This window comes from Narcine bancroftii, chromosome 3 (genome assembly GCF_036971445.1).
Source record: "Narcine bancroftii isolate sNarBan1 chromosome 3, sNarBan1.hap1, whole genome shotgun sequence".
NCBI classification, from domain to species: domain Eukaryota; kingdom Metazoa; phylum Chordata; class Chondrichthyes; order Torpediniformes; family Narcinidae; genus Narcine; species Narcine bancroftii.
In genome coordinates, this window is record NC_091471.1 from 335,697,700 (window position 1) to 335,723,946 (window position 26,247).

Consider the following 26,247-nt stretch of genomic DNA (forward strand, 5'->3'; position numbering starts at 1 on the left):
GTAACACTAAACTTATACCTGTTCCATTATTGGGGACATTTGTACTTTTATCGTAAGCTATTTATTTCCATGTATTTCGAATACCCATCCGATCTCCCTATAAATGTGGATCTTGCACATTATCCCTTAGAAATTGAAAGATTTTTTTTCTTTAAAACAAACCTGGTAGTTTCAGGGATGTATTACTAGGCCATTTCATGTCAGGTCTCTGCCTTGAGGCTGGCTACAGGAGCGGATGGAAAACTAAGGACTTACCTTTCAGACAGCAGCCCTAAAAGGCTGCTCCAGTATCCCATTCATATCCAGAGGTGCCTCGTAGCGCCCTCCAGAGCCAATGGAGGAGAAGTCACGTGATGGAGTAGTGGCCGGTAGGAGAATACCAACCCTCTCCAGAAAAGAAGAAATAAAGTGAAGAAAATACAAAGTTCAAGAAACACAAAACACAACAAATAAAAGATAAAGTTGTGGAGAAAAGAAAGAAAATGGCACCCAAGAAGGAAAAAGTAAAAACAACGGGGAAAAAAAGAAGAAAAGACGCCGGAAGAGAAAGCAGAAGGCCTTACCTGCATGAAGAAATGGAGCCATCGTGGAAAAAGGAGCCCACTCCCCAAGGTTGGTGATGACCCCGCAGAGTCGTGACCTCTGGACTGCAAAAATGGCTCTCTGAGCCAAATAGAAGCGCGCAACTGCGCACACTAAGGAAAAAGAAAACACCAACGGAAGGGGGGCCCAGCTGAGGAGCAAGCAAACACAGCATGACCAGCTGAGGGATGCCCGACATCAGGGCTCTCAGCTGGAAGAAGCGGAAAGTGATAGGAAAGAAGAACAGCAACAGGAGGCCCACAGATGACTAGCCCAGAAGAAGAGGACCAACAGCAAGAAGCCATGAGGCAAGCAACTCAACAAGAAAGTCAGAAGAGACACAGATACAAGGAAGAGAAGTAGAAGACACAAACACAGGTGCAGTCACAGAAGAAGGGGAAGAAGACCAAGCTCTGCTCAGAGGAATACAAGGTAAAATAGATGGACAGTATATAGATTTTAAAAATTTTCAAGAACAAATGAGAGCATTAAAAGAATTCTAATTTCATTAGAATTTAGTGAAATGAAAAGTATAGAAGAAAAAGTGAGTAGAATAGAGCTGGTCATGACAGAAATAGGGAAAAGATTAGAAAATGTGGAAGAATGAGAAATGGCTGTAGAAATGGAAGTGAATGACTTAAGAATAAAACTGGAAGTGACAAAAAAGTTAGAGTGACAAGAGTTGTTAGCTCAGAAGATTTGATATAATGGAAAACTATAGTAGGCAAAACAACATAAAGATAGTGGGCCTAAAGGAAGATGAAGAAGGCGCAAATATGAAATAATTTATAAAAGAATGGATCCCAAAGGTCCTGGGAATGCCAGAAATACAGGAAGGAATGGAAATAGAAAGGGCACACAGAACACTAGCTCTGAAACCACAGACACAACAAAAACCAAGATCCATTTTAGTAAAATTTCTGAGATACATGACAAGAGAAAATATACTGGAACGGGCAAGGAATAAAATTAGAGAAGACAAAAAAACCATTGGAATACAAATGTCAAAAATTATTTTTTTTCCCAGACATAAGTTTTGAACTCCTAAAGAAGAGGAAGGAGTTTAACACAGCAAAATCGATCCTATGGAAAAAAGGCTATAAATTTATGTTAAGATATCCAGCTGTGCTTAAAATATTTATCCTGGGGAGCAAAACAGACTGTTCTCGGATCTGGAGAAAGCATGAGAATTTGCAGAATGCCTGCAGGACAGAAGGAGAGATGTAACAAGAACGAAGAATGACGACAAACTACATATAAAGATGTAAAAATAATGTATAAGTAAGAACTAAAGAAGGGAAAGAAAAGGGAAGAAAGGAAGTAAGGGGGAAAAAAAAGAAAAAAAATAGAGTGAGCTTTGTTATATGTGAAGATAAAAGTCTTTTCTGGAGGGGGTTGGGTGGGAGAGAATAACAGCCACTGCGAAATCAGTTGATGCCTGCGAGCTGGTTCGCAATCCAAATGGAGAAGGGAATTGTGGTTGCCCGGAAAGGGACAAGGGGCAACTCAGAGAGGGGGGTGGGACATTTGGGGTTAAGGGAATTTTAGATGTGGGAGTTGTTGAACTATTTTATGTTTTAAAAGTGTTGTCATACATTGAGTTCAAAAAGGGAAAACTGAGAGATGAAAATGGGGAAAAGGGGGAAGGTGGTGGTGAGGAAGCGGAAATGAGGTGTAAACAGAATATGAGATGGCCATGTTGAATTATATAACTATAAATATTAATGGAATACATAACCAAATTAAACAACAAAGGCTATTAAATTTCCTGAAAAAATAGACATAGCATTTATGCAGGAAACATATCTAACTGAAGTGGAACATAATAAATTAAGGAGAGACTGGGTAGGACACGTAACGGCAGCATCATATAATTCAAAAGCTAGAGGTGTAGCCTTATTAATTAATAAAAATGTACCAATCAAAATAGAGGAGGAAATAATAGATCCAGGAGGGAGATATGTAATGATAAAGTGTCAGATATATTCAGAATTCTGGAATTTGATCAATATATATGAACCTAAAGAAGAGGATCAAAAGTTTTCGCAAGATATTTTTTTGAAAATTGTAGATACACAGGAGAATATATTGATAAGAGGGGATTTTTAACCTTAATTTGGACCCAATATTGGATAAAACTGGACAAAAGACTAGTAAAAAGAATAAAGTGGCCAAATTTATGGTTAAATCAATGCAGGAAATGAAACTTATGGATATATGGAGGAGGCAGCACCCAAGAGAGAAGGAATACTCATATTATTTGAGTAGGCATAAAACATACTCAAGGATTGGTATGTTTTTGTTGTCAGCCCAGATTCAAGGGAGAGTTAGGAAAACTGAATATAAAGCTAGATTGCTATCTGATCATTCACCCTTGTTATTAGCAATAGAACTGGAGGACATCCCACCAAGAACGTATAGATGGAGATTAAACTCCATGCTACTTAAAAGACAGGAATTTAGAGAATTTATTGAACGCCAAATTAAAATGTACTTTGAAATAAATACGGAATCAGTGAAAGACAAATTTATATTATGGGATGCAATGAAAGCCTTCATAAGAGGGCAGGTAATAAGTTATGTAACTAAGATGAAAAAGGATTACAATCGGGAAATAGAACAGTTGGAAAGGGAAATAATAAGTACAGAAAAAGAATTAGCAACAAGGGAAGATATAACAAAAAGAAGAGAATTGGCGGACAAAAAAATAAAATATGAAACATTACAAACGCACAAGGTGGAGAAGAACATAATGAAAATAAAGCAAAAGTATTATGAGCTAGGAGAAAAAACGCACAAAATATTAGCCTGGCAACTTAAAACAGAACAAGCTAAAAGAACTGTATTGGCATCAAGGAAAAAGGACAAACAAATTACATATAATCCAACAGAGATTAATGAAAACTTTAAGGAATTTTATGAACAATTATAACAAACAGAGCAAATGGAGACAGGGAACTGGTGCTGTAATGCCACCTGTCATAAATACGCGGCAGAGCAATGGCTGCCTTCCCTACCCACAATCCCCCACGCAGCAGGAATGCTCTGTGCTTCCCAGAACAGTTCCAGCTGCATGGTGGATTATGGGTAGTGAAGACGGCCATTGCTCTGCTGCGTTTTGAGCCGCAGAGAGTGGCCCCACCAGCCACCCTCTGATGGCTCCCACTGAGGTAACTCCTGCTGAGACGGCCCCCCACGGCCCCTGCTACCCCTAGGGCTCCCACTTCCCCGATGGCTCCTGCCCACCGTCCCTGCCTTGGAGGGAGAAGGGTGAGTGGGGAGATAGGTCGTGGGCTGATGTTACCATCAGCCCACCCCTAACTAGCTGCTTGTTTTACATTCAGGTCAGGCGGCAGAGCGCAGCGCTACGCCAATTATCCTTCCCCAAGAAGGGTTGGAATTAGCGCCTTGGAGCCAGCCACGGTGCATTCAGAAAGGTACATCTTTACCCGTAAGGGCAAAGAACCTCCGCATTTACAAACGAGTGTTTGGTCTACCTAAAAGTGCCTATTGTTTTACTTAATACCAGAATCAGATATGTAACTGTAGATGCTGAAGGGGGATTTGAACACTTGACCCACAAGTCCTGGGAATTACTGGGGCATTTTCTGAATGGTCTGGATGGCTGAGCAGCGCTGATGTTGGAGAGGGGAGCAGGTTAAACCCCAGGCACTAGTCCCGATTACACGAAAAAGACACTCATCTCCAACTATAGTCGTGCAGCAAGGTTCAATGTGTGCCCATACAGTACAGGAAGAAAATCGGGCAAATGTTTAAAAGAGGGGCTGCAATAAGGATAATCGGCGTCATCTGACAGGCAGGTTTGACAAAGGTGGTCATTTCCTGCACTGACACGTTTTTATCTAGACCAGTATGTCGAGGAACCAACTCGGGAGTAGGCCATTTTAGACTGGGTATTATGCAATGAAAAGGGGCAGTCTTGTTGTACGAGGCCCTTTGGGTAGGAGTGATCACAATATGATCGAATTCTCACTCGACATGGAGAGTGAAGAAATTAAAACCTGAATTTAAATAAAGGGAATTATGATGGTATGAGATGGGAGTTGAGTAAGATTGATTGGGTGGTGTTTATGGGGGGGTGGGGTGGGGTTGACGGTGGATAGACAATGGAAAGCATTCACAGATCTAATGGAAGAATTGCAGAAATCGTTTATACCGGTTTGGCATAAAAATAAACCAAAAAAGGTGACTCAACCGTGGATAACAAGGGAAATTAGGGATAGCATTAGGTCCAAAGAGAGAGCATAGCAATTGGCCAAAAAAAGTACCAAATCTGAAGACTGGGAACAGTTCAAGATACAGCAAAGGAGGACAAATGGATTAATCAAGAGGGCAAAAATAAATGACAAAAGTAAGCTTGCGGCAAACATAAAAACCAACTGCAAAAGCTTTTATAGATATGTCAAGAGGAAAAGATTGGTGAAATACAGAGTAGGTCCTTTGCAGTCAGAATCAGGGGAATAGATAATGGGGAATAAGGAAATGGCAGACCAATTAAATTCTTACTTTAGTTTTGTTTTCACAAGAGAGGATACAAATAACCTCCCAAGGATGTTGGGAAACATAGAGACTAATGCAAGGGAGGAGCTGAAAGAAATCAGTATCTCTAAGGACATGGTCTTGGGGAAATTGAAGGGATTGAAGGCCGATAAATCCCAAGGGCCTGATAATCTACATCCTAGGGTACTTCAGGAAGTGGACATTCAGATAGCAGATGCTTTAAGAATTATTTTCCAGAACTTGATAGTCTCAGGATCAGTACCCATGGATTGGAGGGTAGCTAATGTTACCCCACTATTTAAAAAGGGGGGTAGAGAAAAAGCAGGGAATTATAGGCTGGTGAGCCTTACATCAGTAGTGGGCAAAATGATGGAATCCATTATTAAGGATGTAATAGAGGAGCATATGACTAGCAGAGAAGGGATCGGACAGAGTCAACATGGATTTGACAAATCTATTGGAATTCTTTGAGATGGTGACAGGTAAAATAGATGGGGGAGAGCCAGTGGATGTGGTGTACCTGGACTTCTAAAAGGCCTTCGGTAAGGTCCCACTTAAATGACTGGCATGCAAAATCAAGGCTCATGGGATTGGGGGCAAGGTATTGATGTGGATTGAGAACTGGCTGGCAGATAGAAGACAGAGAGTTGGGATAAACGGCTCATTTTCTGAGTGGCAGGCGATGACCAGTGGGGTGCCACAAGGATCTGTGCTGGGACCCCAGCTGTTCACAATTTACATTAATGATCTAGATGAGGGGATTGGATGTAATATCTCCAGATTTGCCGATGACACTAAGCTAGGAGGGGTTGTGTGCACTGAGGAGGGGGTCAGGAAGCTCCAGTGTGATTTGGATAAATTGGGGGACTGGGCAGATACATTGCAAATGCATTACAATGTGGATAAATGTGAGGTTATCCACTTTGGTAATACAAACCGGAGGACAGATTACTATTTGAATGGCAATAGATTGGGAGATGGGGAGGTGCAGAGAGACCTAGGGGTTCTTGTGCACCAGTCACTGAAGGCGAGCATGCAGGTACAGCAGCCGGTTAAAAAGGCAAATGGTATGTTGGCCTTCAAATCAAGAGGGATTGAGTATAGGAATAAGAATACCTTACTGCAACTGTACAGAGCCTTGGTGAGACCACACCTGGAGTATTGTGCGCAGTTTTGGTCGCCTTATCTGTGGAAGGATGTTCTTGCAATGGAGGGAGTGCAAAGGTGATTCACCAGGCTGATACCTGGAATGGCAGGAATAACTGATGAGGAAAGATTGCGCAATTTGGGATTGTACTCGCTGGAGTTTAGAAGATTGAAAGGGGATCTCATAGAGATCTGGCAGGACTGGACAGAATGGATGAGGAAGGGATGTTTCCAATGGTGGGGGAGTCCAGAAACAAGGGCCATGGTTCGAGGATAATAGGCAAACCATTTAGGACCGAGATGAGGAGGAATTTCTTTACCCAGAGGGTGATGAATCTGTGGAATTCATTGCCACAGAGGGCAGTAGAGGCAGGTTCATTGAATATATTTAAGAGGGAATTAGATATATTTCTTCAGTATAAGGGAATTAGGGGTTATGGAGAGAAGGTGGGGACGGGGTACTGAACTTTAAGATCAGCCATGATCTCATTGAATGGCGGAACAGGCTCAAAGGGCCGAATGACCTACTCCTGCTCCTATCTTATATGTTTCTATGTTTCTATATGAATGCAGAAAATTGCAAAAGGTGAGAAATGTCTGAACATTGTCCTGAAGAATGGATAGAGGGAACTAAAAGGTGAGGAAGTTATATCCATTATAAAAACGGTGACACAGTGATGCTGTACGTCGCAAATAGGTTATACGTCACGGTTGATGTCGATACAGTGGCGTCCCACGTCCAGTCTACGTAAATACCGCACTTCAGGTATTCAGTCTAAACTCGTGGTGATATTGGGATATTTGGAGTTTTGGTCGTTCCTGTCTGAATGAAAGAAAATCGTAAGTTATATGTAAAAAACATAAAAGATTGTAATGAAACATAGAAATGCTGGAGGAACTCAGCGGATGTTGCAGCGTCCATAGGAGGTAAAGATATATGACTGGTGTTTCAGGCCTGAGCCCTTCTTCAAGATATGGAAAAAGCAGGCAGCATGGGGAAAAAAAGAAAGAGCCGGGGAGGAGTACAGACCAACAGACAAAAGATGATAATTGGATGTGGAGTAAAGGCCAGGAGAGGAAAGGTGAGAATTGAGTTGGGGAGGGGGAGGTTGAGGGCTGGCTATATGAATGATGAACTAAGGTAAAGGAGACAGATGGAAAGGGGAAGAGAGAGGGACAGCAAAGGAGACATTGGTGGGGTGTTGGCTAATGGAAACTGGAGGTCGATGTTAATGCCATCCAGTGGGAGGGTTCTCAGACGGAAGATGAGGTGGTGTTCCTCCATTTTGCAGGTGGTCTCAGTCTAGCAGAGCATAACACCATGAACCGACATGTCAGCAAGTGAATAGGGTAGGGAAATGAAATGGGTGGCCACTAGGAGATATCGACTATTGCAGTGGACGGAGCCAAGGTGCTCAATGAAGCAATCTCCCAGTCTGCATTTCTTTGGCTTGGCTTCGCGGACGAAGATTTATGGAAGGGGGTAAAAAGTCCACGTCAGCTGCAGGCTCGTTTGTGGCTGACAAGTCCGATGCGGGACAGGCAGACACGGTTGCAGCGGTGGCAGGGGAAAATTGGTTGGTTGGGGTTGGGTGTTGGGTTTTTCCTCCTTTGCCTTTTGTCAGTGAGGTGGGCTCTGCGGTCTTCTTCAAAGGAGGTTGCTGCCTGCCAAACTGTGAGGCGCCAAGATGCACGGTTTGAGGCGATATCAGCCCACTGGTGGTGGTCAATGTGGCAGGCACCAAGAGATTTCTTTAGGCAGTCCTTGTACCTTTTCTTTGGTGCACCTCTGTCACGGTGGCCAGTGGAGAGCTCGCCATATAACACGATCTTGGGAAGGCGATGGTCCTCCATTCTGGAGACGTGACCCACCCAGCGCAGCTTAACATTACTACAGAGCTGACTTTCATTGAAATTGTGACTTCGATCAAGGTGGTCCTTTAAAACGTAGAACATTACAGGACATTACAGGCCCTTTAGTGCACGCTGTTTTGCCTACTCAACCACCTGAATCTTCCCTACCTCACACCTATAACCTCTATTTTTCTTGCATCCCTGTGCCTATCTAAAAGTCTTTTAAATGTCCCTTTTGTACCACCCTCCACCACCACCACCGGCAATGCATTCCAGGCACCCTCTACACCATGTGTGTAGAAAAAAAATTACCCCTGGTGCCTCCCCTAAACTTTTCTCCCATCACCTTGTGCAGATGTTCTCTGGTATTTGCTACTGGAAAAAGAGCTGGTTGTTCACCCTATCCAGGCCTCTTTTGAAGAGTTAAAACTGACGTATCTGTAGAGGGAAGACTGCACAGAAGTTTTCCACGAAGGTTGATAAGAATGAGATATATCCTGTCAGTCAGCATTAGAGAGAGAGAGTGCTTTAATGACTGGATATCAAAGGTCATGGGAAATAGATATGTGATGTTCCTGTTGTTTGTGTTGCCTGGCTATTAAGTGCATAGCAATTGCCTCAGGAGATTTCACAGAAGGAAGTCCACACTGTTTCAGGGCTCAGCATATTTAGAGCTGGATCTTCATGAATGCTTCATTCAAACATTGTGTAATGCTGCTTTTATTAACGAGTGACAAGAATGTAATAGAATGTTTCCCTGGGAAAGGAAGAAGGTGAATATCACGGGTAAAGCAATGTTAAAATCAAACTGTTTCTTCCTTACAAGGTGGTACGAAGGAAAAACAACATTGTTCTCAAAAGAGAAGGAACGGCTTTACCAAGAGATTAAAAAAAAGAAAACACAGCAGAGAAAAAAAAGAGACAAATTCCATCCGGACATTTTTACACTTCTACCCAGCCACTGAACAGCAGAAAGTTTCAGGAAAATTTCTGCTCCGTTGGCAGTGTAAAAATCTTGGGACGCAATTAATTAATGCAAATTCCATCCTGTAATTTTTACACGTACCCCTATACATTTTCACGGAGTGGCTGCAGGGTATATTAACCACAGACAATCCATAAGAAACAGCCTAATGAATACGATGTTCCCCCTCTGACAAACTCCACCACACAGGAAGGCTATGTAAAAGTGTTCTAAAAGTGCCCCTGAGTAAACGACCACAAAAACCCAAAAGATGGAAACATGCTCCAGGATAAATAATGAAATGAAGAGAGATTGAAAACATAGCCGGACAATATGGAGTGTGATAGAAAGGATTAATACCATCAAGGTGTGATATTTGACTTTTACAAGCATGCAGAATTTAAAAATGGGAGTAACCTTCAGTAATAAGCTGGGTGCCAAGAGTTCCAATAGGAAAAACACAGAAATGCTGGAGGAACTCAGCAGGTCTCACAGTGTCCATAAGAGGTAAAGATAAATAACCAACGCTTTCAGCTTGAGCCCTTCTTCAAGGTATGGAAAAAGCAGGTAGTGTCTGAATAAAAGAAAGAGCAGGGGGAGAACAGACAAAAGGGAATTTGATGCGGAGAAGAGGCCAGGAGAGAGGAAAGGTTGGCTCTGTGAATATAGAACTGATGTAAAGGAGACAGATGGAAAAGGGAAGAAAGAGGGGCAGAGCTACAGGATAGGAGACATGGGTGGCGTGTTGGCTAAAAGAAACTGAGAAGTCAATATTGATCCTATCCAGTTGGAGGATGCCCAGTCAAAAGATGAGGTGTTGTTCCTCCAATTTGCGGGTGGTCTCAGTCTGGCAGTACATGAGACCATGGACAGACATATCAGCAAGGGAATGGGGAAGGGAAATGAAATGGATGGCCACTGGGAGATCCTTGCTATTTAGGTGGACAGAGCCGAGGTGCTCAATGAAGCGATCTCCCAGTCTGCACTCATCTATCCGATGTAGAGGAGACACGATGGGAGCACCCTGCTCCTCCCCTCTCCGCCTTCCACAGGGACCACTTCCTCTGTGACTCCTCCCTTCCCCACCCACCAGGACCTTGGCACCTACACTTGCCAACCTCCTCGCTCGCCATCATTTGGGGCCCAAAACAATCCTTTCAAGAGAACCAACACCATTTGTGAATATGCAGAGGGTTATTTACTGTATCCGGTGCTCCCATTGTGTCTCCTCTAAATGCAGACTACCATGACTACCAGCCCTCCCACATCTCCATCGGGCACACAAAACTCAAAACGGTCAACCAGTTTACCTATCTCGGCTGCACCATTTCATCGGATGCAAGGATCGACAACGAGATAGACAACAGACTCTCCAAGGCAAATAGTGCCTTTGGAAGTTTACACAAAAGAGTCTGGAAAAACAACCAACTGAAAAACCTCACAAAGATAAGCGTATACAGAGCCGTTGTCATACCCACACTCCTGAGTTCATTGAGTCCACGCTGCTGAAGATCCAGCTGCGCTGGGTGGGTCACGTCTCCAGAATGGAGGACCTTCGCCTTCCCAAGATCGTGTTATATGGCGAGCTCTCCACTGGCCACCGTGACAGAGGTGCACCAAAGAAAAGGTACAAGGACTGCCTAAAGAAATCTCTTGGTGCCTACCACATTGACCACCGCCAGTGGGCTGATATCGCCTCAAACCGTGCATCTTGGCGCCTCACAGTTTGGCGGGCAGCAACCTCCTTTGAAGAAGACCGCAGAGCCCACCTCACTGACAAAAGGCAAAGGAGGAAAAACCCAACACCCAACCCCAACCAACCAATTTTCCCCTGCAGCCGCTGCAACCGTGTCTGCCTGTCCCACATCGGACTTGTCAGCCACAAACGAGTCTGCAGCTGACGTGGACTTTTACCCCCTCCATAAATCTTCGTCCGCGAAGCCAAGCCAAAGAATATATTCCATACCAGAACAAAAGAAATTGGAGCAGGATTGGGTCATTGACTCCCTGTGCTTGAATACAGGAGCAGGCAGGGAATTTTTGACAGAGGTTGAATGGGTCACCTTGAGCACTGCGTGCAATTTTGGTTTTACCTGTTCTTGATACGGAGGGAGTTTAGCAAGTGTTCATCAGCATAGTTTCTGAGAGGACAGCAAGAACAATGGAATGTTTCAGCTTGATTCCCTCACTTTTAGAAGGACCTTGTATAAGACATTGGTGAGGCCAAATATGGAGGATCGTGTGCAGTTTTGTCATCAAACGACAGAAGGCTATCAATAAGATTGAAAGAGTGCAGAGGAGATTAACAAGGATGTTGCCAGGTCTTGAAGAACTGAGTTAGAGGGAAAGGTTAACAGGTTAGGACTTTATCCCTGGAGTGCAAGGGAGATTTGATAGAGGTATACAAAATTATGACGGGTATAGATAGAGTAAATGCAAGCAGGTTATTTCCACTGAGGTTAGGGGAGATAAAAATTAGAGGACAGGAGTTAAGGATGAAAGGGGCTAAATTTAAATGGAACATTCAGGGGAACTTCTTCACACAGGGACAATTGCGAGTGTGGAATGAGCTGGCTGCTGAATTGGTAAACGCAGTCTCAAATTTGACATTTAATTTTTTTTGACAAATACGTGGATGGGAAAGGAATGGAGGGATATAGTCCAGGTGCAGTTCAATGGAATTAGGCAGAATAATAATTTGGCACAGTCTAGAAGGACCTGTTTCTGTGTTGTAGTGTTTTATGGTTCCAATTATGGAAGATCATATTGAAGCTTATAAAAATACTGGCAGGACTAGACAGACAGGAGCAGAAATGATGTTCCTGTGGTAGGGACATTCAAAAGGAGCATCAAGAAAGCTCTCATCTGTCACAGGATACCGTGGAGGTTTACTGCTGTACCATTGAGAGCATATTCACCTCTGGCAAGTGCCCCTTATCAGACCGTAAAGCAGTCCAGTGGATTATCGGCACCCGATTGCCCACTATTGAGAACATCTATCAGAAATGCTGCCTGGGTGGGGCAAAAAAAGCATTACCAAGGATATATCTCATCCTATGGACTTTTTATTCTCTTTGCATCTGGTAGGTGCTATGGGAGCATCTGCTCCCAAACCAGCAGGTTCACGAAGAGCTCCTTTCCTAAGGCTGAACCTTACACCACAGTGCTGAGCAGTATTGGACCTATATTGTACTGTCAGTACTTTTATACTTTGTTTGCCGGAGCACTTGTTTTTATTCACAGTTACGTGTAAATAGCGCTATTCTTTGTACTTCTGGTTAGATGCTAATTGCATTTCATTGGCTTGTATCTGTACTTGGCTCAATGACAATAAAGTTGAATCTAATCTCATCTAAAATCAGTGTTCACAGTGCATGGATGTGGAATAAGTAATTTAATATTGAGATGAGCAGAAATCTCTTCTGCCAGGTAGTGGCCAACTTGTGGAATTCTCTACTTTTAAATTTAGATACACAGAACGGTAACAGATCCTTCCAGCCCACAAGCCCATCCCCCCCCCCATACACCAATTTACTTTCAACCCCCGTACGTTTTGAATGGTGGGAGGACATCGGAGCCCCTGGTGGAAATCCACGTAGACAAAGGGAGAACTTACAAGGTCATTACAGAGAGCACCAGATCCAAACCCGGGACGCTGGCGCTGTAATAGCCAACTATCCCACCCAAATGCAGGAGATATTTGAGGAGTTAAATATACTCAAAAAGGAGGTCGGTAGTAGAATTAATGGCTGGAGAGATCAAGGGATGGGGAGAAAGCAGGAACTGAATTTGGATGAATACAGGAGACTGCAGATGCTGGATTCTGGAGCCACAAACAATCTGCCGGAGAAACTCATCAGCATTCGTGGGAGAAGAAGAATTGTTAACATTTCAGTCCGTAACCCCTCATCAAGGCCGGTTTCTGACCCAAAACATCGACCGTTCCTTTTCTTCCTCTGATGCTGCTCAACCCGTTGAGTTCCTGCAGCAGCCTGTTTGTTGGACCAAATTTGGACGATCATATTGAAAACCTAATGACCTGCTCCTAATTTCCATGTTGGTACTGTACTTTATGCCAACAATAAGCAACCCCACCTTGGAATCTGGCAGGAAATGAATTTAGCACAGGAAGTGATCACATTCACTACAACGCCTTTGTTTTCATCGGCGTCTTTGGATTCTTGGTTGAAAACTGATGACCAGTCACAAAATGGCTGCTGGGCACCGCTCTCCTGAAGCAAATCCTCATACAAAAGAACTTCAGCACATCTTCCTTTTATTTCATGAACTCACATGCATCGTATTTTTCTGTTATATTCGTGCACACTGATGACTTTCTTCCTTGTTCCGTGCACCACCAGCAGCCACTCCCCATGCCTCCCACAGTCAAACCAGAATTTATTGTCATGAATAAGTCACAAAATTCGGTGTTTTGCAGCAATATCATAGAGCAAACATTTGCATAAACCACTTTTACAACAATAATTTTTTTTTAATACTGCAGTGTCTTTTGGTTCATTGATTATTCAGGAATCTGATGGCAGTGGGGAAGAAGCCGTCCTTGTGCCACTGAGTGCTCATCTTTAGGCTCCGGGACATAGCAGAGGGAAGCAGGCATGGCCTGGGTGGTGGGGGTCTTTGAGGATAGAGGCTGCTTTTTTAAGACACATGTAGATGTTGTCGATAGAGTGAAGGCTGGCCAACAAGTCCACATGAGCCTTCTGAAAGCCACGTGCTGTGTTCCAAACAGAACTAGACCTCCGAGTTTCCTTTTACGCTATAGTTACAGTTTAATTGGTGAAGGTAAAACAATTCTTCCAAGCAAGGCTTCGGAAATTTTCTTATGTTTCTGCGTTTAATCAGCTAAAAAGTTCAAATTGCATTCTCTCAGCGTTCCCCTTAGCCCTGATAACTTCACCTTTTTGAATAGTGATGCACTTTTCTTTCAGAAATTACTGCTGTTTAATCAAGAACATAATTTATTTTGCTACTTAATATCTTGTGGTAACAACATAAGAAATAAAAACGAGTGGATTATTGACCCCTTTGTCTGCTTGGCCATGGAGTACATTACAGCTAATTTACCTCAGCACTATTTTCTTGCACCACCCTCGTATTTTGCTCGATTTCTTTAATATCCAAAAATGTATCAATGGTATTAAAAGAAACAACAAATCTCTAAAGTAGTTACAGATTCTATCAAGGAGCATAGCTTTGATGTTGGAAGAGGCTCTGACTCCATGTCATTGATCATGTGTCGTCTGGAAGAACAAACAATATTGTTTAGGCACTAGAATGCCTGGCCCTTGATTAGAGAGTAATTACAGTTCTTTGTAAATTCCTGGTTTCTTTCCCTGAGAAACCATGTTACCAAGATCATAAAACAAAAACAGGAAACCATTTAGATTTCTTCAGTATTTTGAGGTGTGATATCAGAGTTCTGATGATCAAATATGATGTGGGAGCATTATTAAACATTATGGAACAAGTCCCCATTGCAAGTGGGCAGGTTATATTCATTACTCGGGTATGAACAGTATGTCACACAACATAGAAGCAGGCCCTTCAGCCCACCACATTTATGCTGACTCTTACCGATCTACATAATCCCATTTGCCTGCTTTAGGAACGTATATCCTTCAATGTTTTGCCTATTTAATGTCTGCATTAATGCCTCTCACAGTGATTGTATCTGATTCTATCACCTCCTCTGATATCACTCTCTGTATGAAAATCTTTCCCGTCAGATCCCCTTTAAAACTCCTTCCTCTCATTTTAATCCTATGCTTCCTGATTTTTGATATTCCTGCCATGGGACAAAGATTTTAATTATCGATGCACTTCCATCATCCTCCTTTGCTTCAAGTAAACATGCCCAATCTATCCAATCTCTCCTCATAATTAAATTCTCTAAACCAGACTCCATCCTGGTGAATATCCCTGAGCACTCTCCTATTAACCTGTGTTGCCACTTTATGCTTGAACCTTCTGTACCAGTCTCCCATGTGGGGCCTTATCAAAAGCCCTGCTAAGGTCCATATAGATAATTTTACCACCTTACCTTCTGCAATCTTCTTAGTTAACCTTTGAATAAAAATCAAATTATTGAGACAGAACTTCCTTGATCAGAGATCAGTATCTCTGACCACTCCTGCCTTCCCAATACAGATGAAACCCATCTCTTTGAATTTTCTCCAATAATTTCCTGATCTCCGACACAAGACTCACTGCCCTGTAGTTACTTGGCTTATCCCTGCTGCCCTTCTTAAATAAGACTAGCTGACTTCAATCTTCTGGCACCTGGCCATGGCCAAATAAGATCTCTATCAGGGCTCCAGCTATCCGAAGATTGATCTCATTCATCCATGGGGAATTATCAATCCTTCTTCCTTCCAAGAATTCTCATCTTCTTAATACTGATGTGTTCCAGACTGTCTATGTACCCCTCACACACGTGCCCTGGCTCCACATGTAGATTACCCACCCTCTTGCTCCTAATAACAGGGTTATTTTATGGCCGAATTTTACCTTCCAAATGTCTTTCTTGAGTTCTCTCATACACCCTTCATATTCCTCAAGAGGCTCACTTGATTCTAGCTTCCTACTCTTGTTATAGGCTTTTTTTCCCCTCTCCTGGTCAAATCTTCAATATCCTTTGCCACCCAAGGTCCCCGAATCTTACTATCTTTTCCTTTGACCCTGACCAGACATGCTGGCCCTGAACTCTTCCTCACACTTTTTCCAAAGACTCGCTCATCAGATGTTACTCTACCTGAAAGCATCTGCTGCTTCCCTGCTTTTTCCAGGTACTCCCTTATGCTTTTGGTCTCAGCCTTCCCCCAATTTAGGATCTTAACTTGTGGACTAATTCCTTTCCATGACTACCTTGAAATTTGCCAAATTATGGACACGTTCTCCCACTGCCTGCCCAGTTTTATTTCTGAGACTAGATCGAGTCCAATTGTGCCCTTGAGATTTTCAAGCAGTTCCTGCATTGAACCATCCTCCAACAGCTCCTCATCCCATTTTGATCCTCACCCCGTCTGGATGCTGGATGATAGTTTGAAGATGAACTAATAATTTCCCACAACTTTCTTTCAAGTCAGTTAATTGAAATACCATTTGTAACCATGGATTTTGTTGGAGGAACTTTTAATTCACTTCATATCCAAAAGGCAACAATTAAAATTGCAAAGATCTACCATCCAAATCACTCCTTTCTTGCCTTTGTCTTGGGAACGGCCTCTTTATTTTGAGACACTTATCAGATCCATATGGAACCTAATTAGTTCATACGTACAAGTCCACTGTTAATTTGAACTTCAACTGCCTCCAGAACAGGGAGTTTTAAAATAAATTGAGACCTTCCTGAAGTGCCCTCAACAAGACAAGCTGGATGAAGTGCTTCATCTTCCAGAGGCAGGTTTTGAACCTTGAGAGGGGAAAATGCTGCAAGTCCACTAACTGATGGCTTAATATTGCAAGAGTTCATGACTTATTACCAGCCTCTTAAATATCAGCTGTCAAACTTCACCCCATGGAGGGACATGCTGTGATTGTCCCTGACTGCTTTCCGTATTCCGAATCATTGATAACAGCACTTTGTTTTTATCAGGACTTGACGATGAGGGGCAATGGGGCACACGTGGATAGCAGCAGTGTTTTATTTTGCGATTGGGATTTATCTGTGAGCTATTCTAGTCAGCCACTTGTGCACATTGTCCAGTCTCTGCCATCTGTCAGTGTTCCTGCTCTCGTCAATTGGCCCAAAGTGGCTGGCTGATAAAGAAAATATGCAGTTAAGTGGATTGGGATTGAAACTCACCATCCAAACAATTTCACCAAGTACTTGAACTGGAGCATTGCCAAGAAAGAGAACTGTTTTGCTATTTGATTAAGAATTTTTTATGCTACATTACAGACCACTGACACCACATCATAGAACATAACAGCATAGAACAGGCCCTTTGGCCCTTAATGTTGTGCCAACCAACAATCTAAACCCTTCCATACCACACATCCATAACCCTCTAAGAGTCTTTTGAATGCCCCTATTGTACCAGCCTCCTCCACCACCACCCCAGCAATGCATTCCAGGCACCCACCACTCTTTGTGTAAAAAAAATCTTACTTCTGACTTCTCCCCTAAACTTTCTTCCACTTGCCTCAAACAGATGTTCTCTGGTATTGTCACCCCAGGAAAAAGGTGATGAATGTCCACTCTATCTAAGCCCCTCATAATCTTTTATACCTCTATGAAGTCACCTCTCATCCTCTGTCGGTCCGAAGAGAAAAGCCCTAGTTCTGTCAACCTTGCTTCCTGTGACATGTTGTCCAATCCAGGCAACAACCTGGTAAGTCTCCTTGGGACCCTCTCCAGAGCATTGTTGCCTGGGAAAAAAAGTACTGGCTGTCCTCCCTCTCTTTGCTGACTGTATCAGTGCAGTACATGTACTAATCTCACACCCACAGTACATAATATACGTCTCAAAATTTTCAAAATTTGAAATATAAACAGGAAGTCTTTGAAATATCTCAGCAAATCCAAGGGAGAGGAAAAGAGTCGAGGGTTTCAAGTTTCAGTTGAAATGGAAAAAGTTAATGAAGAAGAAATAGAGAAGAGGAAAGAAAGAAAGAAAGAAAGGGAGGGCATGTCATAGAGCAGAAATCAGGAAAGTATTGTTGAATGGTTAAATTACTGCCTGAAAAGTAATGGGAGCCGTGGTTGCAAAATTGCTTAACTTGGTCTTGAGTTCTGAAAGCTGTTAAATGTGAGCTTACTGTTGGCATAGGGTGGCATGGTTGGTGTGGCAGTTAGCGCAACGCCTATAAGTAACTATATCTCCAGTACGTTTTGAATGGTGGGAAGAAACCGGATCCCCCGGGGAAAGCCCACGCAGACACAGGGAGGACATACAAACTCCTTACAGATGGTGCAGGATTTGAACCCTTGTCCTGATGTTTGCTGGCGCTGTATAGTCCCATCGGGCACACAAAACTCAAAACGGTCAACCAGTTTACCTATCTCGGCTGCACCATTTCATCAGATGCAAGGATCGACAATGAGATAGACAACAGACTCGCCAAGGCAAATAGCGCCTTTGGAAGACTACACAAAAGAGTCTGGAAAAACAACCAACTGAAAAACCTCACAAAGATAAGCGTATACAGAGCCATTGTCATACCCACACTCCTGTTCGGCTCCGAATCATGGGTCCTCTACCGGCACCACCTACGGCTCCTAGAACGCTTCCACCAGCGTTGTCTCTGCTCCATCCTCAACATCCATTGGAGCGCTTTCATCCCTAACGTCGAAGTACTCGAGATGGCAGAGGTCGACAGCATCGAGTCCACGCTGCTGAAGATCCAGCTGCGCTGGATGGGTCACGTCTCCAGAATGGAGGACCATCGCCTTCCCAAGATCGTGTTATATGGCGAGCTCTCCACTGGCCACCGTGACAGAGGTGCACCAAAGAAAAGGTACAAGGACTGCCTAAAGAAATCTCTTGGTGCCTGCCACATTGACCACCGCCAGTGGGCTGATAACGCCTCAAACCGTGCATCTTGGCGCCTCACAGTTTGGCGGGCAGCAACCTCCTTTGAAGAAGACCGCAGAGCCCACCTCACTGACAAAAGGCAAAGGAGGAAAAACCCAACGCCCAACCCCAACCAACCAATTTTCCCCTGCAACCGCTGCAACCGTGTCTGCCTGTCCCGCATCGGACTTGTCAGCCACAAACGAGCCTGCAGCTGGCGTGGACTTTTTACCCCCTCCATAAATCTTCGTCCGCGAAGCCAAGCCAAAGAAAGATAGTTAAATTGGGCAGCACAGACTTGTGGGCCCAAATGGCCTGTTACAGTGCTGTATGTCTAAATTAAATTTAAAAAAACCTAAATAGATGACTACAATGTACAGGTGGACCAGAATTCTACAACCAAAGAGGTACATAAGATGTTACCAACTCCAATAGTAAACATTTAAATGTCCACAATTACCAAGTCAGAAAAAGATAAATATTAAATGATATATAATTAAATATTCACACTTGCAGTTAGTGCAAGAGAAATAAAGTGACATTTCAGTAGCGCAAATAGATCTTTTGGTGGTTTGGGAGTAGGTTATGGTGAGGGGCAGAGGCGTACAGGGAGGTCCAAGAGTCTAAATGCTGTTGGATAACAACTGTTTTTGAACTTGTATGTATAATTGTTGTACTTAATAGAATGACATACTGTCCCTCAGGCTTTCAACAAACTTTATTGGAAGTGTGAAAGACAAATGCAAAAGTAAAGCACTGAATTACAGACCAGGAATCCAAAAGTTCAGTATCACAGTTATGGGCCAAATTCAGGAATTCAGCAAAATGACTAATCTATAAATTTGTCCATCCCGTTGAAGAGGAGACAACATCATGAGTAGAAAAATACTGAACTGAATGGCGTACAAACAATTGTTGGGACTTTAGACAGTCCAAAGGGAGAAGTACGCATGAGAGACTGCAGCAGTTGCAATCTGGAGAAAAACACAATCTTATGGAGGAGTTCAGCAGGTCGAACAGCATCAGAGGGAGAAAAAGAATGGTCAATGTTTCAGGTCAGAACCCTTCACCAAGACTGGGAGTGGAGAGGGGAAATAGCCAGTGTAATGAGGAGAAGATGGGACGGTTTAGTTGGGCATTAGTGAACCAGGGAGGGATAAAGATGAAGGGCCGAGGCAGCTGATTGGCAGATGCCTGAGAAATGGGGAGAGAGGCAAGAGGAAGATGAATTATACAGGGTGAGGTGGGGGAATATGTTGCCAGTGCTGGAATCTCAATGAGGTGAGAATAATGAAGGACCGGAAAGTTGCATTGTTTCTGGTCCTTTTTACATACCAACACATTATAGACACACACATATATATTACTCACCTATCGCACAGACTTTAAAAAAAATTTAGACATACATTAAGTACGTTCCATGAGTCTGTGCCGCCCAATATACACCTCATTAACGGAGAATGTTGGGAGGAAACCGGAGGTCCCAGAGAAAGTGCATGCAGATCCGGGGAGAATGTACAAACTCTTTACAGACAGTGCGGATTCGAACCCCGGTCCGGTCCTGATCACTGGCACTGTAAAGGCGTTGAGCTAACCGCTACACCAACAATGCCACCCTTTGACATGACCTGGTTCAGGGAAGGATCACCAGCAAGCAAGGTGATCCTCTGGTTATGGTAGAGGACCAGCAACCAGAGGTTTGGGATTGAAATGAACCCACTATAACAAGTCATGACACTGAATTCAATTCTGTTTCCAATCAAGATTCCAGCATCTGCAGCTTTTGTGCTTCTCAAGTCTGGTATGCTGGCAGTTGAAAAATGATCATTATAAGTACCTGGATGTTATTTATACCTCATGTTTGATTATTAACAGCTGTAGAGTAACTAGGGTTGACAAAACAATATTGGCACACACACTCAAAGAACAGAAAAAAAACAAGAAATAAAATCACCCTGTTAGCTTTAATTTCTGTTGTATTGTTCTGTTCATATCATGACCATTCTTCTAACAAAGGTTTTCTTTTCCTCCATTAGACATTGCTTTTGGCTGATGGGAACTCGGAGAGCTTTTTGTACCAGACCCTGCCGTTCTTATCTACCTTAAGCTTGAAGGATGGCAAGGCTACAGCCTACGCTTGCCAGAACTTCAGCTGCTCACTGCCAGTTACCTCAGCTGCCGAGCTCAAAACATTACTTGTTAAATAATTTGACAGCAACTCAACGAAAATGTACGAAGCAACAGCAGGCAATTTGCTTACTCTAATTCGCCATGAATAGTGTATGATTGCTAACTTTCTGTGTTTACCCCATGTTTACTTTGTTCATGCGGAGATGGTTTTCATAATGGGAAAAGTTCAATGTGATAGCAAAAAAACTCCTGAACAGATATTTCCAACACTAATTTTTGTATGATCCTGATAATTGAGCAACTTGGCAGATTTAATCATTAAAAAGATCTATGCAAGCATAACTCACCTCCTTATATATGGGGGCATTCTGGGGGGTGTTATTTTATGTACACGCTCACTGTCTTCTGTCTGATTAAGAGTTGTCTATGCTCTACAAGATCCCTTCCTCAGCTTGTCCTATTTGCCTCTGTTTGGGCAATATCCCTCTAACTATTATAGTTGTACCTGCCTCTACAGCTTCCTCTGGCGACTCGCTCCATATCTGTGTGAAAAAAAAGTGGCTCCTCTTTCCCCTCTTAAAATTCTATCCTCTAATTTTAGACTCCCCTCGCCTGGAGAGAAAAACCATGACAATTCACCTGACCTATGCCCCTCATGGTTTTTATAAGCCCCTCTAAGGTCTTATGCACTAGGGTTAAAAAAATGACTTTGCCTATCCAGTCTCATCTCCAACCCCTCCAGTTCTAGTGACATCCTTGTGAATCTTTTCTGGACCCTTTCCAGGTCAGAGACATCCTTCCTGTAGCAGAGTGATCCAAACTGCACATAATATTTTAATGTGGTCTCATCAACATCTGGTACACTTGTATCGTGGCATTGCAATTCCCTCATCACTGCCTCGACTGATGAAGGTAAGCGCACTAAACAGTTTTTTCACCACCCTGTCTACCTGTGTTGCCACATTCTGAAAACTACATACCAGGACCAGTAGATTTCTCTGTTCTCCAACATTCTTCAAGGCCCTAATATTTAGCTGGGTTTAACTTCACACTCACCTGATCAAACCCCATCTGCCATTCCTCTACCCACTTACCCGATTGATCGAAATTCCATTGCAGTCCTGGATAACTTCCTCCACTGTCTGCTTTATCACCACTTTTAGTGCAAATGTACTAACCCATACCACCTACATTCTCATCCAAACCATCAATAAATGTGCCAAACAGCACTGATCTCTGCAGTACATCACTGGGATCACCATCTGATTCCTATCACCCAAGCAATTCTGTACGCAACTGGCTAGCTCACCCACACGATCTAACCTGCTCAACCATTCTGCTCCGTGTAACCCTGTCAAAAGCCTTTCTAAGGTCCACATAAGATCATCGTCAATCTTCTTAGTCACTCCTTCAAAAAACTCAGACAAGTCACAATTGCCTACATACAAAGCCACGCTGACAATCCCTAATCAGTTCTTGACTTTTCAAATGCAGATAGATTCTTTCTCAGAATTCCTTCTCTTAACTTATCTACAATTTCAAAAAGGAATAAGGCAGTTGTCTCAACATCCACTCATCACCCAATATTCAAAAGAGAATCTTGTCATTTCTGTGAATGGAGCTTGCAATGTACAAATTGTCTCCCTTCACCTATGACAACAGACCAAAAATCCATATATTAAAGCACTTGAGATGTCCTGAGATTCCAAAAAGCACTATGCTTTTGCATCTTAAAACGAAGCAATAGGCCATCAAGCTATCAGGCTCACTTCTCTATCTTACGTCATGGTTCTCCTAGCTGATTCCATCCACAGCAATGGGCCATGCGACAGAGTATATAGATATTTTTGGGAGATAAATTGGGAAAGGTTTGTTATAGTAGGTTACATACAAACACTTGAAATACTGGAGTTCTGCTAACATTAGACATATCGGGGCCTCAGAGCATTTGCAAGAGCTTTGGAGTGCTCAAGAGACTTCACTAATGGATTGTTGTTTACAAAAGGCAACAGAAGAAAGATCTTGATGGAGCCGCAGATTGTCTGGAGCTGTTCTAAGAGGGTCATGTGGTTTTGCAAGCAGAGAGAGTCAAACAGGTTTTCTCTCTGAGAGAGAGAGAGAGAGAGAGAGAGAGAGAGATCATTCAACAGTGTTAGAGCCAAAAGGAAAAACTGGCAAGCTTGTGGAAAGCCTTTTTGGAAGACGGCCTGGTCAAAACCCTTCTGGTTTATGTGAGAGGAGAGGACTGGTTGTCTAATGTTTCACTTGGAATAAGAGAAACAAAAAGGAACTCTGTGGTGACCTGAAAGAAAGAGGTTATCATCTGGAGAACCCTGAGGGGGCAAGTTTCATCAGCAAGACACTGAAGTGACTAATGGATTTATATCAGTTGTGGATGTCCTGGAACAATAAATCTCTTTCTGAAAACCAACAAGAATCTTCCTCAGCGGTAGCCATTTACCTTTCAAGTACCAAAGCCTGGTGAACTTTATAAATGTTAAATTCTGTGCACAGTATAAGAATTGCCTGCAACCAGTGAACTTGGAGGAATGAGAAGTGAGATTGGATGTGAACCAAAGAACTTTTCTGAACTTACACACACATTACACATATATGCGCTTAGAATTAGAAGGGGGGGTCAAGTTAGGTTAGTTAAGTTAAAGTGTGATTCTGTCTTCATGTTTAAAGATAATTAAAAGCAACTTTTGTTTAAGAAACAATTTGTCTTAGTGAATATCTATTGCTGCTGGGTTTTGGGGTCCTCTGGGCTCATAATGGCAATGTTCCACCAGAACTCCCTGAGGCACATCTACCCATCAAGCAAACTTTATCCATACACAATCAACTGGAGGAACTCAGCGGGATGAGCAGCTTCAATGGGAGGTAAAGAATGGTTGACATTTTGAGCCACAACTCTTCTTCAGGACTGAGGACAGTATGCAGGAGAGGTGTAAGGAGGACATGGGATTGACCACACCAGACAGAGGTGGAATATGATGGACAGAGGCAGAAGAGTGGCAAATGCCAGACAAAGGGAGAGTGAAGCAAGAAAAACAGAGGTCACAAAGATGGAGAAAGAGTCACACAGGGCAGGGTGGATGATTAGAAGACAAAGGCTGTCCTCGTTGGAACCTGATCAGTAGAAATGGTGAGAATGGTGGTACAGGTGCTCCACAATTTACAATGGAGTTACGTTCTAGCAAGCCCATTGTAAGTCAAAAAATTGTACGTCAAAAGAAACAACCATTTTTTATAATTAAATTTTGAATACCTATATTCCACACTGAAACACCTGAAAGCACATTGGGCATGAAGAATGTTTGAAGCATTGAACTAAAATTAATTGCTGGATGGTGGGGATGCCACAGCGACAGGATCATCATTTTCACTCTCATATCCACATATTGCAAGCGTGGGAACAGATCGGAATTTGAAATTGAAAGAACGGATGTGAACTTTGAAAAATCAATAGTCGGACCATCGTAAGTAGGGTAGCACCTGTATAAAGAGATAAAATTGTAGGGGGACGGGAAGTGCAAAAATGGGTAGAGAAGAAAGAGGGGGCTCATCTCTGCACCATCTAAAATAAATGCATAATTTCCTTACACTAATTCCATGTTCTCTTACTCAGTGCCACAGTTAACATGGAACTTGGTTTCCCAGAATGTCATTCTTCTTCTATGTGCTCTGCCCTCCAATCCAGCCACCATCATTATTTTCCTTAATGAGCACTGAAGTTAATGACAATATGAATTACCATGCAAGGACCAGAACGGATTCCTACTGATGAATTGGCTGTGATTCTTCCTGTGGACGTAATTTGAACATCAGATGCAAGTGCCTCATTAGTGGAGAACATCTTTTTAAATTGTGGAGTCAATGTAATATATCTCCCATGATTTCTAAAACTCAAGGTGGTGATGTTGCACTTAGCAATGTTACATTTTCTAAAATGAATATTTATCTGAAGATGAGTTGCAAATAAACAAGATTTCCCTGTGGACTTTCTCTCATTCTGGAACTGGTGGATATCCTTTCCGACATTATCTGTACAATATTTCAAAATGACGTTGATAATTTTGACTCCTCGAGCATTTGATAAGAACACTTGACATATTGTAATGAACAGATTAAGGTGCATTAACTGATTAAGCAGATGCCAGAGTTTGAATTTTGTTCTCCTTTATTAAATGTGTATTAATTATGCATCTTTTGTTCATTTACTCTTTTCTCCCTAACAAATATGGTCACTTTGGGGGAATGCTTGGGTCAGCTAATCAACTGTTTGTTAGACTGATAACACATAGAACTTCCACTGTGACACCTTTTCTCTTTTAACCTTCCCCAGCCTCCACCCACCTTTACCTGTCTCTCCACCTCTCTCATCTTCTGTCCAATACCCTATAAAGTCTTCACCCTTCTTACTCCAGCATCCCACCCCCCCCACCGATATACTTGATATCACCCATAACTGCTTTAATTTCAATAAAGGATCCTGTCAAAAAATATTGATTGACCATCTCTCTCAATAGATGCTGCCTGACCTATTGAGTCTTTCCAGCTTCTCTTTGCACGTGTTTTCAAGCACTATTTGCATGTGGTGAGGTTTCCACCTCTTCCACCTTTTCAGGGAATGAATCCAGACCCTTACAAAACCAATTGATGAAAAATGTTATCTTCCCTCCAATGCTTAGAAACAACAGCTTCAAATTTATGTTTTTGGCCACTCTGCCCAAGCAATAGGTCCCTTCAACTCTTCTATTATGTATAGTATTGCAACTGTGGCTTAACGTGGCATTTACTATTCTAGCATAGCCCCCCCTAGTTCTTACATTCTGTATTACACTCAATAAGAAAAGCATTTCTCATTAACCTGCCCTACTACCTTTAAGGATCTGTAGGTAGATACTCTCTTTGTTCTTGGTGGTCAACCTCAATTAAGCTCAACCTTTCAAAATGAAGGTATTTGCTAACTCTGAGCTCACCAGTGAAGTTGATCTAACTGGCTGTTGTTACTCAATGTATCCCTTTTTTTCCACCAACGATCTAGTAATCCTCAGACTCCAAAGTTAGGTAAGATTTAAGAAGCTGTTTACTGAGTTTCCATAATTTTATTTATTTCTTTTACCTTCCTGGGATTTGTTTCATCTGAGTCTAGGATACACTTTTTTTTAGACCTCCAGCACGGTAACAGGCCATTTTGGCCCCTGAGCCCTTGCCTCCCAAATACACCCAATGGACCTACCCTTCCCCCCCCCCCCCCCGGTATGTTTTGAACAGTGGGAGGAAACTAGAGCCCCCGGGGAAAACCCACGCAGACATGGGGAGAATGTGCAAACTCCTCACAGACAGCGCGGGATTCGAACCCCAGTCCCGATCGCTAACTCCTATACAAACTGTGGCACCCCATCATCTTCATCTGAGCCTGGGAATTTATCCAGTTACAAAGATGCCAATGTCATTAATGTTGTTAAGCAGGAATGTCTGCGGATGCTCTGGTTGTAGTGCTGGAGA

At 42.7% G+C, this 26,247-nt stretch overlaps 1 protein-coding gene across 12 annotated transcripts in view; it reads left to right on the forward strand.

Annotated features, from left to right (window-relative positions):
* Positions 1 to 24,939, forward strand: part of spata20 (spermatogenesis associated 20) — a 352,217-nt gene extending 327,278 nt beyond the window's left edge. For 5 of the 12 annotated variants that reach the window (XM_069929404.1, XM_069929408.1, XM_069929421.1 and 2 more), the window contains one exon: positions 20,640 to 24,939. In XM_069929404.1, coding sequence (XP_069785505.1) covers positions 20,640 to 20,810 — 171 coding nt within the window. In that variant the 3' untranslated portion in view covers positions 20,811 to 24,939. Of the gene's footprint in view, positions 1 to 6,822; positions 6,887 to 20,639 lie in introns of all 12 variants that reach the window. The other 7 variants (XR_011354678.1, XR_011354681.1, XR_011354685.1 and 4 more) reach the window with 5 other exon arrangements.
* The last annotated feature ends 1,308 nt before the right edge of the window (positions 24,940 to 26,247 follow it).